Source organism: Dermochelys coriacea, chromosome 2, assembly GCF_009764565.3.
Source record: "Dermochelys coriacea isolate rDerCor1 chromosome 2, rDerCor1.pri.v4, whole genome shotgun sequence".
In the NCBI taxonomy this organism is placed as follows: Eukaryota; Metazoa; Chordata; order Testudines; family Dermochelyidae; genus Dermochelys; species Dermochelys coriacea.
Window position 1 is genome coordinate 106,540,657 of NC_050069.1, and position 25,151 is coordinate 106,565,807.

The following is a 25,151-nucleotide window of genomic DNA, read 5'->3' on the forward strand; positions in this document are numbered from 1 at the left end:
CCGAATGGAATGTATATTTCTGTTTTTGTGTCTTTTTGTAACTTCAGGTTTTGCCTAGAGGGATTCTCTGTTTTGAATCTAATTACCCTGTAAGGTATTTACCATCCTGATTTTACAGAGGTGATTCTTTTTACTTCTATTAAAATTCTTCTTTTAAGAAACTGAATGCTTTTTCATTGTTCTTAAGCTCCAAGGGTTTGGGTCTGTGGTCACCTATGCAAATTGGTGAGGATTTTTATGAAACCTTCCCTAGGAAAGGGGGTGTAAGATTTGGGAGGATTTTTGGGGGAAAGACGTTTCCAAATGGACTCTTTCCTAATAATAATACTGGTTAGACGTTTGGTGGTGGCAGCGAAAGTCCAAAGGCAAAAGTAAAATAGTTTGGGGAAGTTTTAACCTAAGCTGGTAAAAGTAAGCTTAGGAGGTTTTCATGCAGGTCCCCACATCTGTACCCTAGAGTTCAGAGTGGGGAAGGAACCTTGACATATCTTTTCACGTATAAGTGTTTGTTAGGACAGCTATGCTATAACAACAATGCCTTCTTGCCAAAGTAACAATTGCTTCCAAACTAGACTATACCTCTGAATAGTACAGCAGCAGTTTTTCAAAATAATAAGACAGGGAGACTTTGGACATGAGTTTACAGTCTTTTTCTTTTCTGCCGTAACAGGGCAAGTGAAGAAAAGCCCTGCTGAACTGTTGTTTAAAACATGGCGGGAGGGGGAAACGTTACTCAGGGAAACACTGTGGATTTGTTTCCTTTTGTAGGGCATGGAAGAGCAAGAGGTGCCTTATGTGTTGATAAACACTATAGGAGGGGCATACGGAGTGTATGAGGACTATGTCAAGTTTCTGAAGAAACATTTTAACCTTATCACCATGAAGGAACTTCTTGAAAACAAAAACCATCTTAGTGAAAAGATCAAAGCTATTTATATGTGATTGTACAAAACAACTGCTAACCAGGAGTGTCTCCATAGTCTGCCTAATTTAAAGGTGATTGCAACCTCTGGGACAGGAGTGGATCATTTGGACTTGAAACTGATCTCCAGCTTTGGAGTGAAAGTCGCCAACACTCCCTTTGCTGTTTCCAATGCCACTGCACATCTGGGGATGGCTTTAATGTTGGCATCTGCCAGGAGACTAGTGGAAGGTAACCATTTAATTTTTTTCAATAAAGATCAGCATTTCAAAATATGCTATGTTAAAATGTATGTTGATGCATAGTTAAAAATATAAATACACAAAAGCAAGGAATGGGGAAAAAGTGACAAATGTCTCATGGTAACATTAGCTTGCCCACAGGGCACATATGATTTCGAAACAAAAATTTCAGGAAAATAGATATGCCTATCCTGATACCTCTAGTTTTAGAGTTTCCCTCCCTTACCCCAGCTCATAAGCACCACCCCAGACAGCTTGTTCCCTCTGCTCCTGCTTTTCCAGGCCCAACAAAAGGGAGCACTGTGCTCTGCCTTTTTGAGGCTGATGTGAATTAGCTCCATAGAAACCTTTATTCCCACTTCTGCATCTCCTCTCTCTGCCTGCAACATATGTGCAGGAGACACAATGGCAGCCCGGTGTCCTGAAGTCTCCTGGGGCTGGAGTAGATCTGGCCCCACTGAAAGTCGCCTAGTGATGGTACTGCAACCTGCAGCGCACCAGCTACATTATCCAGAGTCTACAGTGTAGCTGACACAGCTATGGCATTGGTGGCGGGGCTTAGCTCCATTAGTCCCTAATGACTAGCCACCCCAAGATGGATGAAGGGCTGACAATTTCTCCTGCTTCCAGAGTCAAAGAAGACAAGATCAGGTTTGTGATGGAAATAAAACTGAGGTTAAGAGTCTTGTCCCATTCCCCACTCTCCCCCAAAGGGAGTTGCAGCGGAGGGTGAAAAGAGACATTTACTGCTATGAGCAAGAAATCAAGAGCTCTGGCTGCCAGTGTCAACATTACCCATCATGTGTTTGATTAAAAGGTAAAAGTAAATATTGGTGCTCCATTGCCATGTTGGCTTGTGAGCCAATGGAAAGAAATGAGTATCTGAATGCCTGGCATCATTCCATTCCTCATGTGCAATTTTTCTTTTTTAGGTTGTCAGATTGCAGTTCCCCCAAACACTGAGCATTTTGCTATTGACTGGCTGGGAGATGAAGTCATCGGGGCTACTCTTGGTATCATTGAAATGGGCAGTATTGGGTATATGGTGGCCAAAAGGGCCAAAGCTTTTGAAATGAAAATTCTTTATCACAACAGGAACCAGAGGTAAAAGTATGTCTGAACCCAGTTAGAAAATCAATCTTGTAACTGCTTGTAAAGATTACTTGTAGCTGTCATTGTCTCAAAAGTGTCATATTAGTTTATTCAGCTTGTCTCAATTTCAGGATGAGTCATATGGACATAATGGTGTGATACCTGCAGCATTATTGTTAAGTGCCTTTTTATTATTGCTATTCTATTTTTAAATGATGAAACACATAGAACTGTTCTGAGGTTTGTTTAAAAATGTGCAGGAAGGATTAGAAATTTGCCTGCCACGCTGGTGGTCTTATACATCAGTAGTCATCCTCAAACCTTTTGGTGGTATGGCCACATCTTAATAGATTGTGGAAATAAAAGATAGTCCAATCAAACAATATTCCTGTAGCAATTATGTAGCAGTGACCCCAAACAGAAGTAGCTAGTCTGGCTCCTTCACCTCTTCTTAGAAGCAGCTGAACAGAAAGAAAGTTGCACCATGTGAATTGCCAGCTCTCTGTGGACCAACACTAGTCCACAGACCATAGAATAATTTTTCTCCTTGCATCATGTCTGCTGCCATGTTGCAGACACAGAAAGCCAGTGAAAATAATTTGGGTTGGGAGGGAATCCATGTTAGGACAAGAAAACATGATCAACATCATTATTTTTACACTTTAATATTGTGGCATTGGGGGCCCCATTGTGCTAGGCCCTATACAAACATACAGTAAATTTATCTTAACTGAGAAACTTTACCAAGAAGATTGGACCATAGGACCTCAGACAGACCAACTACTGATGCTCTGAGAACAGCATCACTTGCTCTGGATCAAGCACAAATTCCACTGATTGACAAATGCAGAAGGAGCCTTAAAAGATATTTTGTAACTAAGTTTAGTTACAGAGCATCCCAATAGGAGGAAAAACAGTCCAATATATATATATTTAAAATTTGTGCTCATTTATACTCATTCTCTCTGCTCTTGCTCCTGATTCCTTTGACACTTGAGCCTGCATTGTTCTGCTTCATGACACCAGGTTTCTCATTAAGGAGCCCTCCAATAGGTTTCCCTCAGTTCTTCTTTCTGTGCCACTGTTTCCTATGTTATATGTCTGAACCCCTTTTCCTGCTGTTATTTAAATGGCAGCTGTCCCTATTTCCAGCTTTGATGTAAAAAGGAAAGTAAGTAGTGTCCTCCAAAACAGGCAGAAATGCTATTCCCTAAATAGACTAGCAGCAAGACTCTTGCAGCAGATGTCATACTAATAATCTCTGCATGGTGTACCTGATGCTTCCTCCTGGGAAGCAGATACCCTTGTAAATACAGGGCTCCTGCATGGTCAAGCACTGAGCTGCAAACAAGTATCTAGCCAACTGAATCTCACAGATGGGGCAGCAGGGGAGTGAGAAGTTGAAATCCATTTCTGTAATAGAGATTTGAACCTCCAGTATTTTCTACTTACAAATGCAGTTGAACTTTGTTTTCCTTCAGAAAAGAGGAAGAGGAACAGGCAGTTGGAGCCATTTATTGTAAAAAGATAGAAGACTTGCTCCAGGAGTCAGATTTTGTGATGCTGGTTGTGAACCTGACACCTTAGACAGAAAAACTGTTTGGGAAGAAGGAGTTAGAACTGATGAAACCCACTGCTACTCTCATTCACATCAGCAGAGGTAAGGTACAGAATGACTGCTTACCAACCACAATGCAGTTTACCTTCAATGCAAGAGTCTCTGGGAAAAAAAAAAAAAATAAAATCAACTCCTGATACTAGTGTCTACAGTGAAATTTTCTGTGGGAACTGATAGCAGGGTTGTCAAGATTCTAAATGTCTATGGACCTGATTCAGCAAAACACTGAAGCACGTGCATAACTTTAAAAATGTGAGTAGTCCTAATAAACTTCAATGGACATTCACATGCTTAAAATTAAGTACATGTGTAAATGCTTTGCTGAATAGGTATGGGATTAACTCAAGTGTCTAAAGTTCTGCAGGTACTCTAGTGCTCTGTTGAATCAGGGACAATCTCCATTTGAATTTAGGATTAAAGAGAGATTAAACTCTCCTGTTGCCTTTGTACAAACATAAAAAAGTTGACCCCTCACAACCTACTCTTCTAACCGCAGGAAGTTTAAAACAAAAATTGCCTATAGCCTATGTAGATTGATGAATTGGGTGCCAGAATGATAGGCAGACAGGAAAAACTTTGAATTTAGCATCAATACAATGCACGTTTTAAAATTTTAAAATGCAACAAAGCCCGATGCCAACTCTGTCCACATATCTATTCAGGGGACACCATCATAGGGCCTAATCACATCAGCCACACTATCAGAGGCTCGTTCACCTGCGCATCTACCAATGTGATATACGCCATCATGTGCCAGCAATGCCCCTCTGCCATGTACATTGGCCAAACTGGACAGTCTCTACGTAAAAGAATGAATGGACACAAATCAGACGTCAAGAATTATAACATTCAAAAACCAGTTGGAGAACACTTCAATCTCTCCGGTCACACGATTACAGACCTGAGGGTGGCTATCCTTCAACAAAAAAAACTTCAAAAACAGACTCCAGCGAGAGACTGCTGAATTGGAATTAATTTGCAAACTGGATACAATTAACTTAGGTTTGAATAGAGACTGGGAATGGATGAGTCATTACACAAAGTAAAACTATTTCCCCATGGTATTTCTCCCCCCACCCCACCCCACCCCCCACTGTTCCTCAGATGTTCTTGTTAACTGCTGGAAATAGCCTATCTTGCTTGTCACCATGAAAGGTTTTCCTCCTTCCCCCCCCCCCCCCCCATGGCTCATCTTAAGTGATCACTCTCCTTACAGTAAAAAGAAAAGGAGGACTTGTGGCACCTTAGAGACTAACAAATTTATTAGAGCATAAGCTTTCGTGAGCTACAGGTCACTTCATTGGATGCATTTGGTGGAAATGCAAATTTGTTAGTCTCTAAGGTGCCACAAATACTCCTTTTCTTTTTGCGAATATAGACTAACACGGCTGCTACTCTGAAACCTACCTTAACATTTTTCAGAGTAGCAGCCGTGTTAGTCTGTATTCGCAAAAAGAAAAGGAGTACTTGTGGCACCTTAGAGACTAACAAATTTATTAGAGCATAAGCTTTCGTGAGCTAATGAAGTGAGCTGTAGCTCACGAAAGCTTATGCTCTAATAAATTTGTTAGTCTCTAAGGTGCCACAAGTCCTCCTTTTCTTTCTACCTTAACATTGTTTCCTCTCTGCATTGGCTGATCTCCACTGGTTGATGCATTGAGGGAAGAGCAGGAAAGGCTTTACTATGCCACGTGCCTCCCTGTCCATCATCAGCCCAGCAGTAGCAGACCTTCAGTGGCAGTGCACAGGGGAATAAGGGGGCACCTGATGCCCTTGTCCCCCTTTATTCCCGTGCGTGTGTGGGTAGGGAAAGGAACTGATGGTTAGGTGCACTTTATAAATCGATTGAGATGCAAGGAAATGATGACGATCCCTCCATCGGCCACAGAAATGCAGCCAGCTCTGGGGTGGAATTGGCGCGGTGTGATCAGAGAACAGACGGCTCAGCGCTCTCCAGGGTCGCCTTTTGTTTTGAACTCTAGCGACTGAGCCCGCCAGGCCCGAGGCCCCATTCTGAGGGGTGGGGGGCAGCAGGGGCCGGGGCCAGGCCCGCTGGGGAAACGCGGGACCCGCCTGGGGCGGACGGCTCCTGCGAGGGCCCTGTTTTTAGTGCAGGGGAGGGCGGCGGAGTCTCCAGCAGCGGCGGAAGGTGGCCTAGGCGCTAAGCGCCTCCCCCGGCGCCTTTCCCACCGGGGTTGACGCGGGGGAACGCGCAGCTCCGCGGCCCGCTGCGCTGCCGCCCCTGCCCGCTAGGGGCGCGGCGCGGCGCGGCGCGGCGACGCCCGCCTGCTGCTCCCTCCCGCAGGCCCCGAGCGGCGCGCGCGGCTCGCTGCGGCATGTGGGGCTCGCGGGCCGGCCGGGGGCCCCGCTGGCTCCAGCTCCGAGCGATCGCACCCGGCGGGGCCGAGCGGCAGCGCGGCGGGGCGGAGGCCGGCGCGGGTGCTCTGCTGCCGGGCGGCCCCCGGGGCCGGGGCCTGCACGGGTCCGCCGCCCTCGGCGGCTCCGAGAACCTGCTCAAGAAATTCGCCTCGAAAACCAAGTAAGTGCCCGGCCCGGGCGCCCCGGGGAGCTCCCTTCCTCCCAGCGCCGCGGAGCACGGGCCTCCCCGGGCAGCGACCTCCCCGCGCCTGCCTTGCGGCACCAGCAGCCTCCGATCCTATGGCTGAGCGCTTGTGTCTACACCGGCGCCCCCTTCCAGCTGTGTGGAGAGACGCTTCTTGGTGAATACGAAGCCATGTTATGAATTGTCTCCCCTCTTGCTGCGGAAGATCCTGCTTTATGGTGTTTACACTTGAGCCGTTTTGCAATGAGACTTAAAAGAAAATCTTCCTCGTGCAGATGGTCCTGGCTTGAGCACACTGCCCCAGGGGGCTGGCTGTTCCCGTATTCAATAGAGAATGAAGTGTTGACTACCTCCTAGCCCTAGGTATTTGCGGTAAAAGCGACTTAATCTACAGTATGCTTACTGCTAAACTCCCAGACTATAAGTATTCTCGGACAAAAACGATAGTAAAGTGGAGTAAAGATTGAGGGGATTGGTAATTTTAGGGAAAAATACATTATAGGGATGTTTTGTAATTATCCGCAAACCAAGTGCATGGAAATTAAGTCAAACCACCTTAAATCTAATGATCCTGCAGTAACCATAATAAGGCATTTTAATAGTGGTGGTCCCAGATTAAATTTATTTGTAAAGACAGGTTTCAGAGTAGCAGCCGTGTTAGTCTGTATTCGCAAAAAGAAAAGGAGTACTTGTGGCACCTTAGAGACTAACAAATTTATTAGAGCATAAGCTTTCGTGAGCTACAGCTCACTTCATCGGATGCATTTGTAAAGACAGTTAGGTTCCTTTCATCCCCCCTCTCCCTTGTGGGGTCTCTACATAGGGTTGTTGCTGTTTGCTTGCTTCACTAACTAAAGTAAAACAGGTTTCAGAGTAGCAGCCATGTTAGTCTGTATTCGCAAAAAGAAAAGGAGTACTTGGGGCACCTTAGAGACTAACAAATTTATTTGAGCATAAGCTTTCGTGAGCTACAGCTCACTTCATCGAACAGTTTGTACACTGAGCACACTTGATGCAATGTCACTGAGAAACTAACATTCTTTTAATGCCATTTTATGTATGAAGGTGTTTTTTCAGAGTAGAATGGCGCTTTCATACACACGTATGCCTAATATTTCTTTACCGTTGACTTGTAAAAACTTTACAAGTTTTTAAAAAGTAAAATTTTTTCTTTTCTCTTTTGAAAAGAAAGAAGTTTTGGTATGACAGTCCTACATTGGGGTCTCATCTGGTAAGTGCAAATTTTCAGAATTTGAAGTGTCATCTTTGTGTCAAGTGTGGCAAATGTATGCTTTTACCAGCTTATGTAACTTTGGAAATGCATTTATTTACTACCAAGAAACATCAGAATTTTAGAAATGAAGACTAGCAATCTAGTTATCTACGGAATACATAGAGCAGTATTGTTCTGTAATAATACCATAAATGTGCCTGATCCTCTACGGACCTAGGAAGACAAATTTCTGTCCTGAGGAGTTTAGTCTTAGGTTCCGAACCTGCAAACACTTATGCGCGTGAGTAATTTTACGCATACAAATAATGCCATTGAATTGCAGCTCTGTCAGCAGAAACTGGGATTTAAATTGGGCATAATATAAGAGAGTAGAGGAAAGGATGCTGCAGAAAAAGTTGGTTTGGTTTAAATTTAGCACACATTTTGTTAGCTTCAACTTTTTGGTGTTTATCATCCTGTTTGTTTTGTTTTTTATAATGCTAGTCACAGTATCTGCAAGCATTTTCACTAAGTTCCTTGGATTTTCTTGCCTGAGGCTCACTGAAAAATCTCACTTTTTAGCCCGGCAGTTACTAAAAGTTTTGCTGTATGTAACCTCCTGTTCTACCTGTAAGGTGGAGCTTCCCTGCCTGATCTCCATACATATTCAGTCCTAGGCTGCAATCTTGCAAATGTATGAGTAGTCTTATTTAAATCAGTAGGGACTTTTTAAATTGCATAAAGTTAAGCATGTGAAGAGTTTGCTGGATCCGTTGCCCTGGTCTTCGGCACATAGGCTTATAAACGTAGCTCAAAAGCTATCTTGGGTCTTGGGCTATGGATACCTATCTACAAGAAAGTGAACTGTGATATCCTGCAGCAACCTTCAGATTGTAATTACTTTAAGTTCCTATTGATAGGAGTCAAATTCAAATCAGCGACCTGTATGTGATAGTTTTAGTATCATATTAACAAGCTTTCCAGTTATCAGGTGTCTTTGACCCCCCATTCAGAATATTCTACTTTTGATTTTTCATAATCTAGCTCTAGTTTACATTTAAAGTTCATAAAGAGCATGTTCCGTGCTTAAAGTTTTCCTAAGGCACGCCATATTGCAAAATCTGACCCTTTAGGTTTTATGCAAAGTGCAATTTTGAAAAGCAAAGTAAAAAAAAAAATAGTAATTTTCCTGATTATATTCGCTCCAGTTTAGAACATAGATTTACTGAGCTTTATAGATGGCTAAATTAAAGAAGCTACAAAATAAATGAGAAAATAAATCTTGACTATAATATTTTAAGATCACATTTCTTTGCTGATAAAATTGAAAAGTAGCAGAATTACTAAAACTGTTGTACATTTGTCTAGACTATTTCTTAATTAATGTTTTTGTTTTTAAAAGGTGTACAAGCCATCCAAGTTGGCCACTATACTAAAGGCTACTCAGCAGAAAACTAGGAAAGAAGACAGCATACGCAAAAAGGTCCTAAATGTCCTCTTGTATAAAGCTGTGACAGACTTGATGAGCACTTGTGAAGTCAGTCAAGAGGTTTGTGACCTTAAGCTGGAACTCACCAAGGCAAGTACAAAAGCTGTAGTTCAAGTGAAGTCACTTTGACTAAGTTGTGGAACAAGATAACATGATATTCAAAAACAACTTTTAGGCCCTAGTCCTGTATTCTGATCTATGCAGGTGGACTGCTGCACCATGCAGAGCCTCACTGTCTTCCATGGGGCTCAGTGTGGGCACAGCAGTTTGCCTGCAAGGATCATAATGCACGATCAGGGCTTTAGGCCATGTCTACATTATGAATACTTGCCAGTGTAACTATGCCCATATATGATACCTGCAAAGGGCTCCCAGTGGGACGCAGTTTATACCGGCTGTGACTGGGGTTCCAGCGGGGGCCATGCTGAGGTTATTCAATTAGGGCAAACTGCAAAGAATGTGGCAGACAATCCCAAAAGCTGGTGGATATTCCAATTCTAAGATTTATCAAGCCAGCACAAAATAGCTTCTACAATACCTTACTGGTTGTACAGAAGCCAAAACACAGTTCCCTTATAGCAACCCCAGACACCCAGTCAAATATGATCAGGATTACTTGAAATCTTATGAAAGTTCTACCAATTCCAAAGGATCAGACATATTACCTCTCAAGTTAATGAATATTTCAGATCTTACCCAAATACACGCCTATCGCTAATTCTTAACTAAAATTTATTTTTAAAAAAAGAGAGAATTGGTTAAAAGATCAGTATGCGTATGGACATGAGTACAGTTCTGAGATCAGTTTTATAGTAGAGATGGAGAACAACAATATACAAAGTTGTCATAATTAATGATTAAAACTAATTTGGAAGGGGATTAAACCTCATGTTTCAGGGCTTAAACCAACCTCTGACTACTAGAGATCAGGATGAGATCTAGTGGGACTATCCCACATCTGTGTATTGTGCGATTTATTTATTTTTACACCTTACTGTGAAGCATCTTATACTGGCATGTGTCGGAGACAAGATACTAGAAGATGGGCCTTAGATCTGCTCTAGTATGGGAATTTCTGTGTTTCTAAGTGGTTTTCTGAACCTCTGGGGGGTTTATGCAGTTAGTTTTTAACACAATACAAAATTTGAGAGAGAGGCTCTCATAACATGCTTTTTCTCTGTTATAACTATGTAAGGAATTACTGATATTAGCACATTACAGCAAGTCTTATGCTGATTCTGTCTTCCTCAGGGTTGGGGAGGTGTGTGGGTGTAGGCGTGATCTCTGAAAAATCTTAACATTTGCTCTGGATTCATATTTGAGGATTCTCTGTTTATCACCACTCTTCATTTCAGCTCTCATGGTCCTGTACTGTTTGCCATCAGATTTCCAGTTAGGAAAACAGGATGGATCCCATCAATACAATTCCATAATTCACTACAGGGGGTTGATCTCTCTGTGACACTGCGCCCCATAGTCTTCATCGTGATATTATTATGATGTGAATGACATAATTATGATGTATTTTATGCAAGATGAGTCATGTGAGGTGTCATTGGAAAAGTTATGATTTTCTGAATATGATTATCCTAATTGTATACATATATCATTTTTGTATCTCAAGTTATGAATATTCGCTATGTAACTATTTCAAATGTAGTTACACCTGGTTAACCCCCACTAAACAAGATGCTTTCAGTCTAGATAGTGGGTGGGGAAGGGCCTATTCAGGGCATTGGGCCATTAGGAAAAAACTAGAGGCCTTTGGAGAAGCTTATCTCCCACCTGGAGATGGGTCTTCCTAAGAAGACTCCAAAGGCCTGTGAGTATTGGCTGCTATGACTCTACAAGGACATGTGATCAGACCACATGATGCTGGACTCCATCTTGGAATGTCAATATTTTTTCACAGACTGGTCTGGGAACCAAGCTTTGAAACAAAGGGTTCCCAGCCTATGTTAAAGCTATATAAGGCAGGGAGAGACATCATCTGGTGTTCTTCATTTCCCGAACAAGAAGGCTCCTGGAAACACCTGAGGAACAAAGACTGAACTTGGGGAAGTACTGGACCCAGGCTAAAGGGATTTCCAGCCTGTGAATGAAATACCTGGGGTTTCCAAGCTGTAAACCAGTGCAGCTTGCCCCTTAAGAATCTGCAACCTGCTTAGATCATCTCTAGGGTGAGAATCAGCTAATTCATATCCAATCTACTCTAGTATATTAGGTTTAGTTTGCATTTTTTGTTTATTTGTTAGATAATCTGCATTGATCTGTTTGCCATCCCTTATAAATCACACAAAATCTATCTTTTGTAGTTAATAAACTTGATTTTGCTTTATCTAAACCTGTGAGTTGGGGTAAGTGTATGGGAATCTTAGCCCAAGGGGCAAAGGCTGTTGCATATTCCCCTCCATATTGAGGGAGGGTGTGAACTTTGAGCTTACGCTGTGCAGCACAAGACGGTATAACTTTGGATTTATACTTCAGAGAGGGGTGTGTGCCTGGGGAGTTGCCTTAGCTGTAGCCTTTCCATTGTTGGCTCATTGCAGAGGCTGGACAGAGAGCCTGCATGTAACTGCAGCTGGGTGTGGCCCTATCTGTATGAAGGCTGGTGAAAATACAGGCTGGAGGGCTTTGCAGCTTGTCACAGCAATACAGTGAGACAGGGAGCCCAGGCTGGTGGGTCAGAGGGCTCAGTGGTACCCAAGTTCCAGGTGGAACCCGAGGGGAGAACCCATCACACTCTCCCTTTTCTTAAGAGATTTATGCAGAGACCAAAACCATGCACCCTCCGCCTACAAATACAGTCTTTATATTGCTTGACCAGTAAAATATCATAATATCCTAGAAGCTTAAGGTTTGTGTTTACAGTCTTTTTTTTTTTTTTTTTTAAAGAGAACTACAATTAAGTTGGCCACGATAATGCTTCCTAGTGTCAGATGAAGTGTTGGAGTTTGAATTTTGAACTCATTTTTTGTTCCCTGAGTCAGCTGAAGATGTGTGCACATTGAAGAGATACTGTCTGCTGTGGGCTTGAAGAAATGTATTGTGGTTCCTTCTGGCCAGTTTGGATGGGCCTTCCCTTTCCTGGAAGATGCTCCCCATGCTGTTGTGTAAAGAAGGAAGAGACCATGGTGCTCTTATTGCAGACTGGGCTGTCACACAGATAAGAACTGACGGGGAAAGACTTCAATATTGATATAATTTTATTTTGCAAGGTTTTTTTTAATTAGGTCATTACGAACTTGGGTTATTGAATATTAAGATATAGTTACAAGTGTGTTGTAGTCAGGATGCTTGAAAGTGCAACAATTAGAGCTGTCAAGCGATTAAAAAAATTAATCACAATTAATCAAGCGATTAATCCCTGTTAAACAATAACAGAATCCATTTTAAAATGTTGGATGTTTTTCATATTTTCAAATATTGATTTCAATTACAACACAGAATACAAAGTACAGTGCCTTGCAAATGTAGAATTATGTACAAAAAACTGCGCTCAAAAATAAAACAATGTAAAATTTTAGAGCCTGCAAGTCCACTCAGTCCTACTTCTTGTTCAGCCAGTCGCTCAGGTAAACAAACTTGTTTGTATTTGCAGGAGATAATGCTGCCCACTTCTTGTTTACAATGTCACCTGAAAGTGAGAACAGGCATTCTCATGGCACTGGTATAGCCGGCGTTGCAAGATATTTACATGCCAGATGTGTTAAAGATTCATATGTCCCTTCATGCTTCAACCACCATTCCAGGGGACATGCGTCCATGCTGATGTGGGTTCTGCTCTATAACAGTCTAAAGCAGTGCGGACTGACACATGTTCATTTTCATTATGAGTCAGGTGCCACCAGCAGAAGCTTGATTTTCTTTTTTGGTGGTTCGGGTTCTGTAGTTTCCGCATGGGAATGTTGCTCTTTTAAGATTTCTGAAAACATGCTCCACACCTCATCCCTCTCAGATTTTGGAAGATGCTTCAGATTCTTAAACCTTGGGTCGAATGCTGTAGCTATCTTTAGAAATCTCAGATTGGAAGAAATGTAAAACAGGTACCAATCTGCAGTGAAAGTGTTCTTAAAATGAACAACATGTGTTGAGTCATCATCTGAGACTGCTATAACAAGAAATATATGGCAGAATGCGGGTAAAACAGAGCAGGGGACATACAGTTCTCCCCCAAGGAGTTCAATCACAAATTTAACTAATGCATTATTTTTTTAATGAGCGTCATCAGCATGAAAGCATATCCTCTAGAACGGTGGCCGAAGCATGAAGGAGCATACGAATGTTTAGCATATCTGGCACGTAAATACCTTGCAATGCCGTCTACAAAAGTGCCATGCAAATGTTGGTTCTCATTTTCTGGTAACATTGTAAATAAGAAGCGGGCAGCATTATCTCCTGTAAATGTAAACATTTGTTTGTCTGAGTGATTGGCTGAACAAGAAGTAGGACTGAGTGGACTTGTAGGCTTAAAGTTTTACATTGTTTTGTGTTTGAGGGCAGTTATGCAACAACAACAACAAAAAATCTACATCGGTAAGTTGCACTTTCATGAAAAAGAGATTGCACTACAGTACTTGCATGAGGTCAATTGAAAAATACTATTATCATTTTTACAGTGCAAATAATTGTAATAAAAAATAATATACACTTTGATTTCAATTACAACACAGACTTAAATATTTTTGATATTTTTCAAATATATTGTAAATTTCAGTTGGTATTCTATTGTTTAACAGTGAGATTAAACCTGCGATTAATTTTTTTTAGTTAATTGCATAAGTTAACTGCAGTTAATCGACAGCCCTACTAGAAATCTTTGCATTTTACAGGTATCCCTGTCACCAGACTTTTCAGCATGTCGTGTGTACTGGAACCCTGCTGAAAGTGCAGAGGAGGATGATCGTATTGAAAGTATTTTACAGAAAAGTGCCCCACGTATAAGGTACTGTTGTGTGCTGTAAAGTTTTGTAAACAATTACTCTGCTTCATAAATAGTCAATTTGTCTATTAAGTATCAGAAGGGTAACCGTGTTAGTCTGGATCTGTAAAAGCGGCAAAGAGTCCTGTGGCACCTTATAGGCTAACAGACTACAAAAGCTGTTTTTCCTCCCTTGGTGTTCGCACCTCAACTGCTAGAAGAGGGCCTCATCCTCCCTGATTGAACTAACCTCGTTATCCCTAGCCTGATTCTTGCTTGCATATTTATACCTGCCTCTGGAAATTTCCACTATATGCATCCAACGAAGTGGGTATTCACCCACGAAAGCTTATGCTCCAATAGGTCTGTTAGTTTATAAGATGCCTTTGTCTATTAAGAATTTCTGAAGGGAAATTTCTAAGGTATTTTTACAAATCATGAATGTGACTTTCATTAGAATACTTTGGATCAGGATGTTGGACATCTGCACTTCTAGATATTTTGAGCCAGATTCTCTCCCTTGATGAGCTACACATATGGGCTGCATACTGGCCATAACTGGCCACCTGAAAATTCCACTCATGGGGTGCTTTCAACCCATGTATAGCTAGCATACCCAGCTCTTCCACCCAGGTCTGCTGAGTAGGGTGTGGCTGGAATGCCACTACGTTTTGCTAATTGTTAGCTTGTAAAAGGTAGTCGCTTGGGGCTGCTATAAACTACAGTGCGGCCAGGGCTGGAACTGCACAAGGCAGAAAATCAGGGAGCTGCAACTGCCTGCCTGTCCTTTTCTCCTTCACTGAGTTTTTTCTGTAAATCTGTATTATTTCTGTATATTCCTGTAAACCTTTTAGCTGTAAAGAAAGGGATTAATTTTCTCAAGTTCAAAAAAAGTAATTTAGACTGTGTAACTTTTTTGCATATACAGAAAGTCCTGTGTACGTGGGAGCCCTAGAAAATACTCCAGCCGCCCTACTATGTCACATCTTCGTGTATGTACACACACACACACACACACACACACACACACACACACACACTTCACTGTGTTCTTCAGTAACATCACTGTAGTATTTGCTTCAGTAGATGTCCTATGGTCTACCTCCTTATCCAACAAACTAGATCTAACTTGGACTTTGACTTGAGAAATTGTATTTTTCTAGTAGCAGAATGTGCTAGACCATTAATCTATAGTATAGTCCTTTTGAAATACTAGAATTTGTCATCTGAACTGATACCCTATAAACTTTGCAAACAGTACCCATGCTTCACAATGTAAATATTGCATCTGTCCTAAAGATGTAAGATTGCTCATATCTGGGGGCATTTTATTTTTTTCAGACATCTTTTGATTACCCATCAGGTCCTGAGAATTGTTCCTCCAATAGTGTTTGTTAAAGACAAAGAAGCTGCAGCTATAAAAGAGGTAATATACAATCACTGACTCAGCATGTAAATATCACATATTGCAGTGTGTTTCGGAACAGACACGTAAGAACGTGGAAGGCTTAATCGGTGTAATGTTTAAGTAGACATGTAGTTGCTCACTATACCTGAAAAACAATTTAAATTGAAACCCAATTCCCCGTCTCTGACAACAAGCTTTTTAATGTTTTGATAAGGGTCTCCAATTATTTTGATACTTTGGGGATAGTGGAAAGTAGAGCTATCTTTTTCATTAGTTTTGTTGACTTTATCTATAAAAACTTCTGAAGAGAAGAACACTGTCTAAAGATGTTTCCGGAAGATAGACTGGTTAATCCAGGAGAAAGACACATCAAATAACCTCAGATGAAAGATAGGAAACTACTGTCTTTATAACCTTATGCCAAAAAGGAAGCAGAGCAGTGATGATGGTGACCAGCTGGCTAACTGCATTGCAGCTGGTTCAACTGTTACTTCGTTTTAAAAGGTGCTGGAATCTAATGGAAAGAAACAGGAATATTGTATATTGAGGATAATATCTAGCTAAAGGTAGCAAGCTTGCAGACTAGTGGAAGTACTTTGAGAATAGTAATGTCTTTTAGGAATTCATTATTATTGAGCATGAGAGGAGGTAATATTAGGATTGTGAGATTCCCATGAGGTAGAGAGCACAGTGATACTCCGGAGTCTTTTGAAGAATTAATTGAACTAGAGGCTAGCAACATTAAAAATTGAGCTAATTCATGGGGTCCTGTGACCTAAATTAGCAGCCTGTTAAACACAGGGCTGTTACTATCAGGTTACAAATTGAGTCTGAGTCACAAGAGCATCCACTGCACAACTAGCAACCTTGGAAGAGGCAGAGAGAGAGTGTTTCATTTCTCACCAATGCACTAGGAATACGAAGTGAACAGATGAATTTCCTCTGATCAGTGAGGGTGTCTACACTGCAACTGCAGTTGTGCCTCCCAGCCCAGGTAGACAGATTTGCACTAGCTTAACTTGAGCTAGCATGCTAAAAATAAGCGTGAACATAGCTCGGACTAGCCACCTGAGCTCGGACCCAATGGGCTGGTGGGCTCAGGTGGCTAACCTGACCCACCACCCATAGCACACTGCTGTTTTTAGCATTCTCGCTTGAGTCTGTCTACCTGGGCTGGAAGGACAAAGCCAGCTGCAGTGCAGACATACCCAAAGATAGTGATGAATCCAGAAAATGTTTTTTGTTAGCATACGCAATCACAGTGAGAGTGCCTTTCTACCCCACCAGCAACAGGTGTAGTAACAGGGCAAAGTTTAGGCATATTAATGCTCAGTTTAGGGTTGTTTAGTCCTCTGTCCCAGCTTGCAGATATAATTCCTTCATCTTTCCAGAAGTAACACAAGGATTTATCAACAATCTAACAGTGGTTATCAGAACATCCAGAAGGAGCTTTAAGTCTCTACTACAGGACCAAACTTTCAAGTCCATTTTTATATGCAATCTGTACTTCAAACAAACTAAAAACCAGACACCAACCCCCAGTAGAGGAAACTTTACATCTTATAAGAGGGGAGAAAGACTGTTACTTTCATCTCCTAATAAAAAGAAAACACGAAAGGAATAAAAGGCTGACGAGGAAAAATATTAACAGAAAAAGATGATTACAAAACCTAAAACCTTCACAACTAAAGGTAACCTATAATGTACTGGAGATTTACAGTCCTGGACAGACTGATCTCTTCAAAAAACCACAACTACTTAATCTCTTACATACCAGATTGGGCCAGACAATTTCCAAAAGGGGGAAGAGAGTGACAGAAAATTTGAAGTATATGTACACTGGTAAAGGAAAGAACTTAAAAGAATAAAGTGAAATCTGACCTAAAATGAGGAATTCTTAATTAAATTATCTCTCCAGTCCACATCAAATATATGCCAAACTCTTGAAAGTCACAGTAGTCCATGAATTAATTATTCCATTTGGTGTAAAGATCCTAGTACAGTATGTACTTCCTGGCAATTCCATAGACTGATAAGTTAGGTCTCTGTTAGAACATCCACTCCATCCCAAGTCTAGAGCAAGATTATTCCCTACAGTACATTTCATAGTATTTATTGAGAGGCGTTGTAAATTAAGTGGATGACTTTTATTGAAAATACAGACCATTTTAAAATGCATATTTTCCAGAAACCCAGAAGGAGGCAACTATGATATTCATATGTAAAAGAAACAGACCTGTTCACTGTGACTCATGCGGGCTTGTTTCCTTTATGAATGTAAACAGAATAGATTTAATAGTGGATATTTGTTTTCTGTTTTTTCAATTGTTTACAGATTGATAGGTTATTGGCAATTGCTGATTTTGGACCTCAGGAAGAAAAAGACACTTTGGCTGAAAATGACTTTAGGTGGGTTTTTTGTTTTTGTTTGTTGTTTATTAATTGAAATTTTGCAACAAGTATTTTCATTTATGGATATTCGATTAAAAATTGAAAGAATATTTATTTAAAAATACAGAAAATCATTATGCTGTGTGTCTATTTTGTATTTATATATAGCCCCTATTGTGATATCTAATTGTTAGCATCTTAAGAATTTAGTATAATGGTGTTATGAAAAAAGACACAGGATAGAGTTAGCGTAGTTTAAAGAAGTCCTTATGTAGACATCTTGCCTTTCAAAAGAGTGACTGACTACCATATATAAATGTAAAGGGACATTGAGTAGTCAGTCATAACAAAAACCCACCCATAACAAAAACAAAATGTAGGGGGACAATGTTTTACTTTGTATTCACAGTGTCTAGCACAATGAGCCCCACCTACTGATTGGAGCCGCCACGTGATAGCAAAATACCACAGATATTCTGTCAAGAGCCATCCTTACCTCTCTTACCCCTTACTTTATTAACGCTGAAAACAATTTAAAAACCTAAATTTACATCTTGATCTTTGTGCTTTGGATTCCTTGTGCATTTCACTCCATGTGGACATTTGTTTCATAGTCTGTTTGGCCTTCTGGTTCTTGTGCACAGGTCACAAGTACTGCAAGGGAAAATGTATTTAATTTAGATGTATGGACTTTAGGGTGACAGTGGGAAATGATGGGAGTCATATTTGGGACAGAGTCACATGAAGAGCAACATGCAGCTCACTATTTTTGGGTTAACTGCACAGATTTAAAAACCAGCAACTTTCTGCTCAGTTGGTGGTCTCGACATTTTCTCCAATCCCAATCTACAATATGCTCTTCTGCAGAGCATGATGCTTCTGAAGGCAATATCTATGTGCAGTAAGTCAGTAACCATAAGTCAAATGCCTTTGCCTCGTGGCAGAGAAAGATGTTTTTGTTTCAGTAATTTACTGGCTGTAGACTTCCAGTTTCCTGGATGGTAGGTTCTATAGAAGTGCAGGGTTGTTGGCCCGTTGGCTCATGACCTGTGTCTTAGGCTAGGGAGACTTCTGTACTAAATTTTACAGTATATTGAAGGACATGTCACTTTAGAGCCCAATATTCTAACTATTTATAACATGCTAATTTCCATAATACCTGAAGCCCTAAAAAGTTCTAAAGTAAGTGATATCTGCATCACTCTTTCCCCTTCACAGTAGGATTTGTTTTTATAGCGGTAATGCTAAGTCAGAGGGCTCATCTACCAAGTTTACTGGTATAATTATATTGCTCTAGTTATACCAATATAACTGCCACTGTGGACAGTCTAATTCTGGAATAAGCAATATAGTTATACCAGTATATTTCCCCATGTAGACAAGCCCTGAGTTTTGAATTTTCCTACGAAGATGGTTTAAAGAAAAAAAAAATTCTAATCCCTTGTGGAACTGAGGTGAACCAACTATTTAGAATGATGGTGATACCAGGCTGAGTGCTATTGAAACCTTATTTTCAGACTGGAAATAAAGTGTAAATTTTTAATGGTGAGAGCAATTAACCATTGCACAATTAACCAAGAGTCATAGTAGATTCTCTATACTAGAGCCTTATCAAATTCATGGTCCATTTTGGTCAATTTCATGGTCATGGGATTTTAAAAATCGTAAATTTCATGATTTCAGCTATTTAAATCTGAAATTTCATGGTGTTGTAATTGTAGGGGTCCTGACCCAAAATGGGGTTGTGGGGGGGGTCACAAGGTTATTGTAGGGAGGATTGCGGTTCTGCTCCCCTTACTTCTGCGCTGCTGCTGGCGGCAGCTGCCTTCAGAGATGGGCAGCTGGAGAGTGGTGGCTGCTGGCCAGGAGCCCAGCTGTGAAGGCAGAGCCACCACCAGAAGCAGCACAGAAGTAAGGATGGCACGGTATGGTACTGCCGCCCTTACTTCTGTGCTGCTGCTGGCGGGGTGCTGCCTTCTGAGCTGGTGCCCAGCCAACAGCTGCCATTCTCTGGCCACCCAACTGTGAAGTCACCACAGAAGTCATGGTGACAATACTGTGATCCCCCCCTCCCTCCCCAAAAAATAACCGTGTGTAACCTTCCTGCAATTCCCTTTTGGGTCAGGACCCCCAATATGAGAAATGCTGGTCTGCCCTGTGAAATGTAAAAGCACACAAAAGACTAGTTTTCACAGTCCATGATGCATTTTTCATGGCCATGAATTTGGTAGGGTCCTATTTATAACTGACAATTTTCATATCAAGTTTGAATGTTTTTCTAAAAGATCTGCTCAAGGAATTATTTTGGGGAAGTCCTGTGGCCTGTGTTATACAGGTCAGACTAGATCAGGGTTTTCAAACTATGGGTCGGGACCCCAAAGTGGGTTTCGACCCTGTTTTAATGTGGTTGCCAAGACTGGTGTTAGACTTGCTGGGACCCGGGGCTGAAGCCAAAGCCTGAGCCCAACTGCCTGGGGCTGAAGCTAAAGCCAGAGGGCTTGAGCCCTGGGCAGCAGGGCTCAAGTTACAGGTCCCCCACCCAGGGCTGGAGTCTTCGGGCTTTGGCCCGCCTGCCCAGTGCAGCAGGGCTCGGGTGGGCTCAGACTTTGGACCCCCTCCTGGGGTAGTGTAGTAATTTTTGTTGTCAGAAGGGGATCGTGATGTAATGACGTTTGAGAACTGCTGGACTAGATAATCACAAAGGTCCCTTCTGGCCTTAGAATCAGAGAGCCTAAAAAGGCTTCTCTGTTTCCCTCTGATTTCACGTGATGATCTCTTGATAAAGAAGCTTAGTAAAGGTAATTGTGCCTTAAAGTTTCATAGTACAGTTTACCATGTGCCTCTTAAAAAAAAATCCTTTTCTTTTTGCAGTGAATCAGAGTCTTCTGCATCATCTTCTGACATGGCAGCTTCGTCCATCCCAGCTAATCTTTTTGGGATTGATCATGAAGTGCTCAATAAACAAATCATGGAGTACAAAAAAATGAAAAAGCTGAAGGACACAGAAGGCATTGGGTGGGCAGAACAGCAGCAGGTGCAGCTGGCTGCGATTCAAAAGCAAAAGCAAATAAAAATGAAAAAGAAGAAAATAAGGGATCCCTTTGAGAATGATATCACACCACAGAAATATTTACTGGACAAATGTAGTGAAGATTCTTTGGGTGGTGACATTGCACCTTCTCAAGATAGTGAACTGGTCTATGAATTACAGGAAGTGGTAGATGAACTAGAGGTAGATGTCAGAAATCAATCTACTACAAAACTTAAGTGAAATTAAAAAGCCTTTTTAAAAAAACAAAACAAAAAACTGTTGGTAATGAATTGTACTAGAGTAACCACTGAACTCCTATGCTGCTTATTCACCACCTCCTTTCCATCTTCTCCAAAATATGTGGAAATTAATCAAATAGTACAAGATTTCATGGGAAAATAACTTTTAAAATCCTGTTTATAATAAATGTGAGAAGATGAGCCCTTCTGAATTCGTAAATAATCAAGGTATTAGAAATATTATGGTTGTCAAAAGTAAAATACCGTTATCAGCTTTATAGTGAGATGAAACTTCTTGTAAATACATTATGAACCACCCAAAAAGCTCATTTCCTTTGTCTTGATAAAAGTGCAAGGAACTGTCAAAGATGAAAATATTACAAAGAACTTGATTATATTACAGTAGAAACATGCTAAACTACATTTCAATAACCAGCAAACTTTGTTTATGCACAAAAATGTGCTTTCCCTACTTCTCAAAGATTTAATAGCATGCTTTGTGTTGTGATCTTCTATTACTAAGGCTTATTTTTACAAACCATGTATAAGTATTGAAGTATTACATATAAAACTACTAAAATAGACAAATTACCATTTTGACTTTCATGCAGTCAGGCAAGATTCAGGCTTCGAGAGAGACTTCTTTTGCTGGGAGTAGAATGAATTGTCATGGCCTATGTACTTATTTCCTTGTCTTCATTTATTTAAAATATATATGTTTCCTGTTTCTAACTTTGAGCAGGGGTGGACACTAAACAGCTCACAATTTGCAGAATTTTAGAAAGCAACTGATATTCAAACCTTCAGTGAACCAGCAGTTTTTCTTGTAACGCTCCTTCCCCTTGGGGCCTCGTTTTCACTAAGAAAAAAGGTGTGTTTTGACAATGTACTAGCCCTGATCTACATTACAAACTTATGTCATATAATTAAATTACTCAGGGGTGTGGAAAATCCACACCCCTCAGTGACACAGTTACACCAACCTAACTCACAGTGTAGACAGCGTATGTTGAAGGGTGGGTGTCTCCCATCAACGCACCTACTGCTTCTCGGGGAGGTGGAGCGCTTACACCAAAGGAGAAGGTCTCCCAGCGGTATTGGTAGCATCTTCACTAAGGGCTACAGCTGCAGAACTGTAAGTGTAGACAAGGCTTTAGCTATAGTATTAGCTGGTGAAGGTAAACCCTAGGCTTCCCCAGAGATGAACTTAAACATCTGATATGTTAAAACTACAACCTGCCTTGTCTCCTGTAGAATATTAAACACATGGTAGTCAACACATTACAGTAGGAAAAAAGGTAGGGTATTTAGATATGGTCTATATCTCTAACTCCTCTCCAAAACATTAAAAATTCTCTAAGAGCATGCAACTTGAATGACAGTTGAGGCATCTCTTTACTAGAGGAAAAAAGGTGTGTTCTTAACTTGAGTTAGCTAACTCAAGATAAAATCCTAGTGAAGGCACAGTAGTTTGTAGTTTTCATATGAGTTAGCAGGTAGAGTTAAAGACTAGGCGAGCGAAAATAAGGCTTATTCACCACTTCTAGCCTCATGATGACCAAAATGGCGTAGTCTTTCTGATGGTTTCACAAATGTCTCCTTCTCCCTCTCCACTTCTTTTTACGCCTCAAGGGGGAGCTAATCTGAACAAACCTTCCTTACATAGGCACAAAGGCTGACATATCTGCTGTTATCTGGCCATTACATTTAGAAGTCTCATTTTTCCTCATCGAGTAACTTGATACCCCGCTAGGTTTATCTGCAGAGCCTGTTAACTTCTGTTGTTTCCCTTCCCCATCTCAAGTATAGGATCTAGATATATAAATTTTCTTCATCTACAGGTTTTTTCCTATAGCGGAGTTTGCAATGTTTTATTTGTTCACATAATTCAGTAATTCACAAGGGGTCTCCTGCTTGCTAGTGCAAATCAGCAAGGTTCCACTACAGTGAAATCAGTTGGGTTGTCTGCACTGAGTTCTAACATTCCATGCTTAGGACATAGGAACTCTTTTTCCCTGAGTGCATCCACCAGTACAACATTCTTCTAAGATCCTTCTATTTGGGCCAATTCAATTTTGACTCCCCTTTTTCATGAGGATTATTTTTTGCCCATTTCATTTTACAGATTAGGGTCAGATTTTTAACATTGTACAAAATCTTAGTGTCTCTTTGGGCGTAATACAAACAAAAATACACACACACACCTGAACTGACAGTCTTAGGTTCTGCTCTTGGAAGAGTATGGCAAACATTTTTAGTCCATAATTTAATATCACACCAGACAAAAAACAAAACTTGTCAACCAAACACCACAAAGAGATGTGCTGATTATTACTATTTTTTAAAAAAGAAAATAGCTTTGCAACAGTGGCACCAATGTTAGTTTGAGCAATGAGGTATTCCTTTGGAGGAAGGACTGAAAAAAGGGTGAAGTACTACTATAAACAATACTGTAGATGGTATCCTCATAAAAATACTAATTGAGGCCATGACTCAGCAATTCATTTAAGTACATGCCTAACTTTAAGCATGTGAATGTTTCCACTGACTTCAGTGTGCTTAACCACTGTCTAGAATTGAGGCCTGGTATTCCGTACAGTCAGTCACTCTCTCTCTCTCTCTTTTAAATTTCTTGCTATAGCCAAATGTATGAACTAAGGACAATTTTGGTTGTCTTTCCAGCTAAATCCCAACCTGCCCCTCCCTGGGCATATACCTTGTTCAACACTGGTTATCTGCTCCTCCAGCAGTGGAACGCTCAACAACAACAGTAAAACCTTGTTGGCATGGGAGACCAAACTTTCTCTGTGGGTGGTCCAAGACCTAAGTACCATCACAAACTTTACCCCTTTCCACTCCCAGTGCAAGGTGCATTTCTTTAACCCTGCCTTACGTAACACATAGCAACAGGTATATATATAAGACTGTCTACCACACATGTTTTTCCCTCTAGGGAGAGGATGAGAGAACCAACAACAGGTGACAGATGTGAAGTCACATTGCTTAATGCTCTACTGGAAAGCCCTCAGACAATACGGTACATGAATAGACCGGGGGCTCAGGTAAAAGGGCCCTTTTACCCCTCTAAGCTTCCTCTCAGGCCATTTGCCTGTGAATATCGGGTAATCCTGGCTGTTTTTCTTAACTATTTTAAGGACCCTGCAGATCTCTTCAAAACCCACCCATTGCCTACACCTCCACCTTCTGAGTTTGAAAACCTAGTACTAAACTTGTATTTAACCAGTTTGAACAATAGCATTTAGCAACTGGCAGTGCTTTCCTTCCTGCTCAGAGTCTAGCTCCCTGACTCTCTCTGGATCCTGCTTCCTTTCTCTCCAGAGCCAACAGACAGCCTGCAGATTCAGCCTCCCACAAATTCCAAACAGATAGTCTTAGTGGACTCCATCCAGGAGTTCAATCCTTTGTGTCTCCATGTACCCAGCAGCACGTATTCTTTGCTCTTCATCCAACAATGTACCCTATCATACAATTTCGCTTAACAGTTATCCTATAACAGCATGTCTTACCCTACAATTTCAAGATAACATAGTCCCTTCTGCACATCATCTAGTCACTGGAGTCCTAGGGAAAATTCCAGATATCTGAAATAGAAGCAAAGCAGGCCTAACCAACAGACCTGACCTCAGGCCCAAACTACACCTTTCTAATAATGGTGTATGCCTATGAATCCTGGTTTAGAGAGGAACAGCTGCTTCCAGCCACTTCTGCCTGCACTGAGAGAAGCATCACCACAGCCAGGTTGTGCAAGAAAAGGAGGAACTACTACCTAGCAACTAACTAGTAGCTACAGGCAAGAGAGGTCCATTCTGAACTTGATAGTAGAGAAACAGATGGAAAAACCAAGTACAATGGAAAAGGGGCAAGCAGAGGAAATCCTATATACACAAACTAATGACTCAGAAGAGAGTGACAGCAAGAGGAAAAAAGAAAAGGAGTACTTGTGGCACCTTAGAGACTAACAAATTTATTTGAGCATAAGCTTTCGTGAGCTACAGCTCACT

The 25,151-nt window shown here is 41.1% G+C and overlaps 2 protein-coding genes across 3 annotated transcripts; both read left to right on the forward strand.

The window, feature by feature from the left end:
• Nucleotides 1–484: 484 nt before the first annotated feature.
• Nucleotides 485–4,481, forward strand: LOC119851851 (glyoxylate/hydroxypyruvate reductase B-like). Its single transcript, XM_038392363.2, has 3 exons — nucleotides 485–1,153; nucleotides 2,097–2,268; nucleotides 3,738–4,481. Exons 1-3 carry the CDS (start codon nucleotides 1,114–1,116, stop codon nucleotides 3,841–3,843), a joined length of 318 nt encoding a protein of 105 aa, XP_038248291.1. The 5' UTR covers nucleotides 485–1,113; the 3' UTR covers nucleotides 3,844–4,481.
• Nucleotides 4,482–6,147: 1,666 nt separating this feature from the next.
• Nucleotides 6,148–21,713, forward strand: RBFA (ribosome binding factor A). Of its 2 annotated transcripts, none has more exons than XM_038392019.2 (7): nucleotides 6,148–6,413; nucleotides 7,626–7,668; nucleotides 9,053–9,229; nucleotides 13,972–14,084; nucleotides 15,402–15,486; nucleotides 17,804–17,877; nucleotides 20,731–21,713. In XM_038392019.2, the coding sequence occupies exons 1-7, from the start codon at nucleotides 6,211–6,213 to the stop codon at nucleotides 21,128–21,130; spliced, it is 1,095 nt and encodes a 364-aa protein (XP_038247947.1). In that variant the 5' UTR covers nucleotides 6,148–6,210; the 3' UTR covers nucleotides 21,131–21,713. The 2 variants fall into 2 exon arrangements, with proteins under 2 accessions (XP_038247947.1, XP_043364200.1); XM_043508265.1 differs by lacking the exon at nucleotides 6,148–6,413 and adding an exon at nucleotides 6,833–6,978 and having other exon boundaries at nucleotides 7,619–7,668.
• Nucleotides 21,714–25,151: the final 3,438 nt, after the last annotated feature.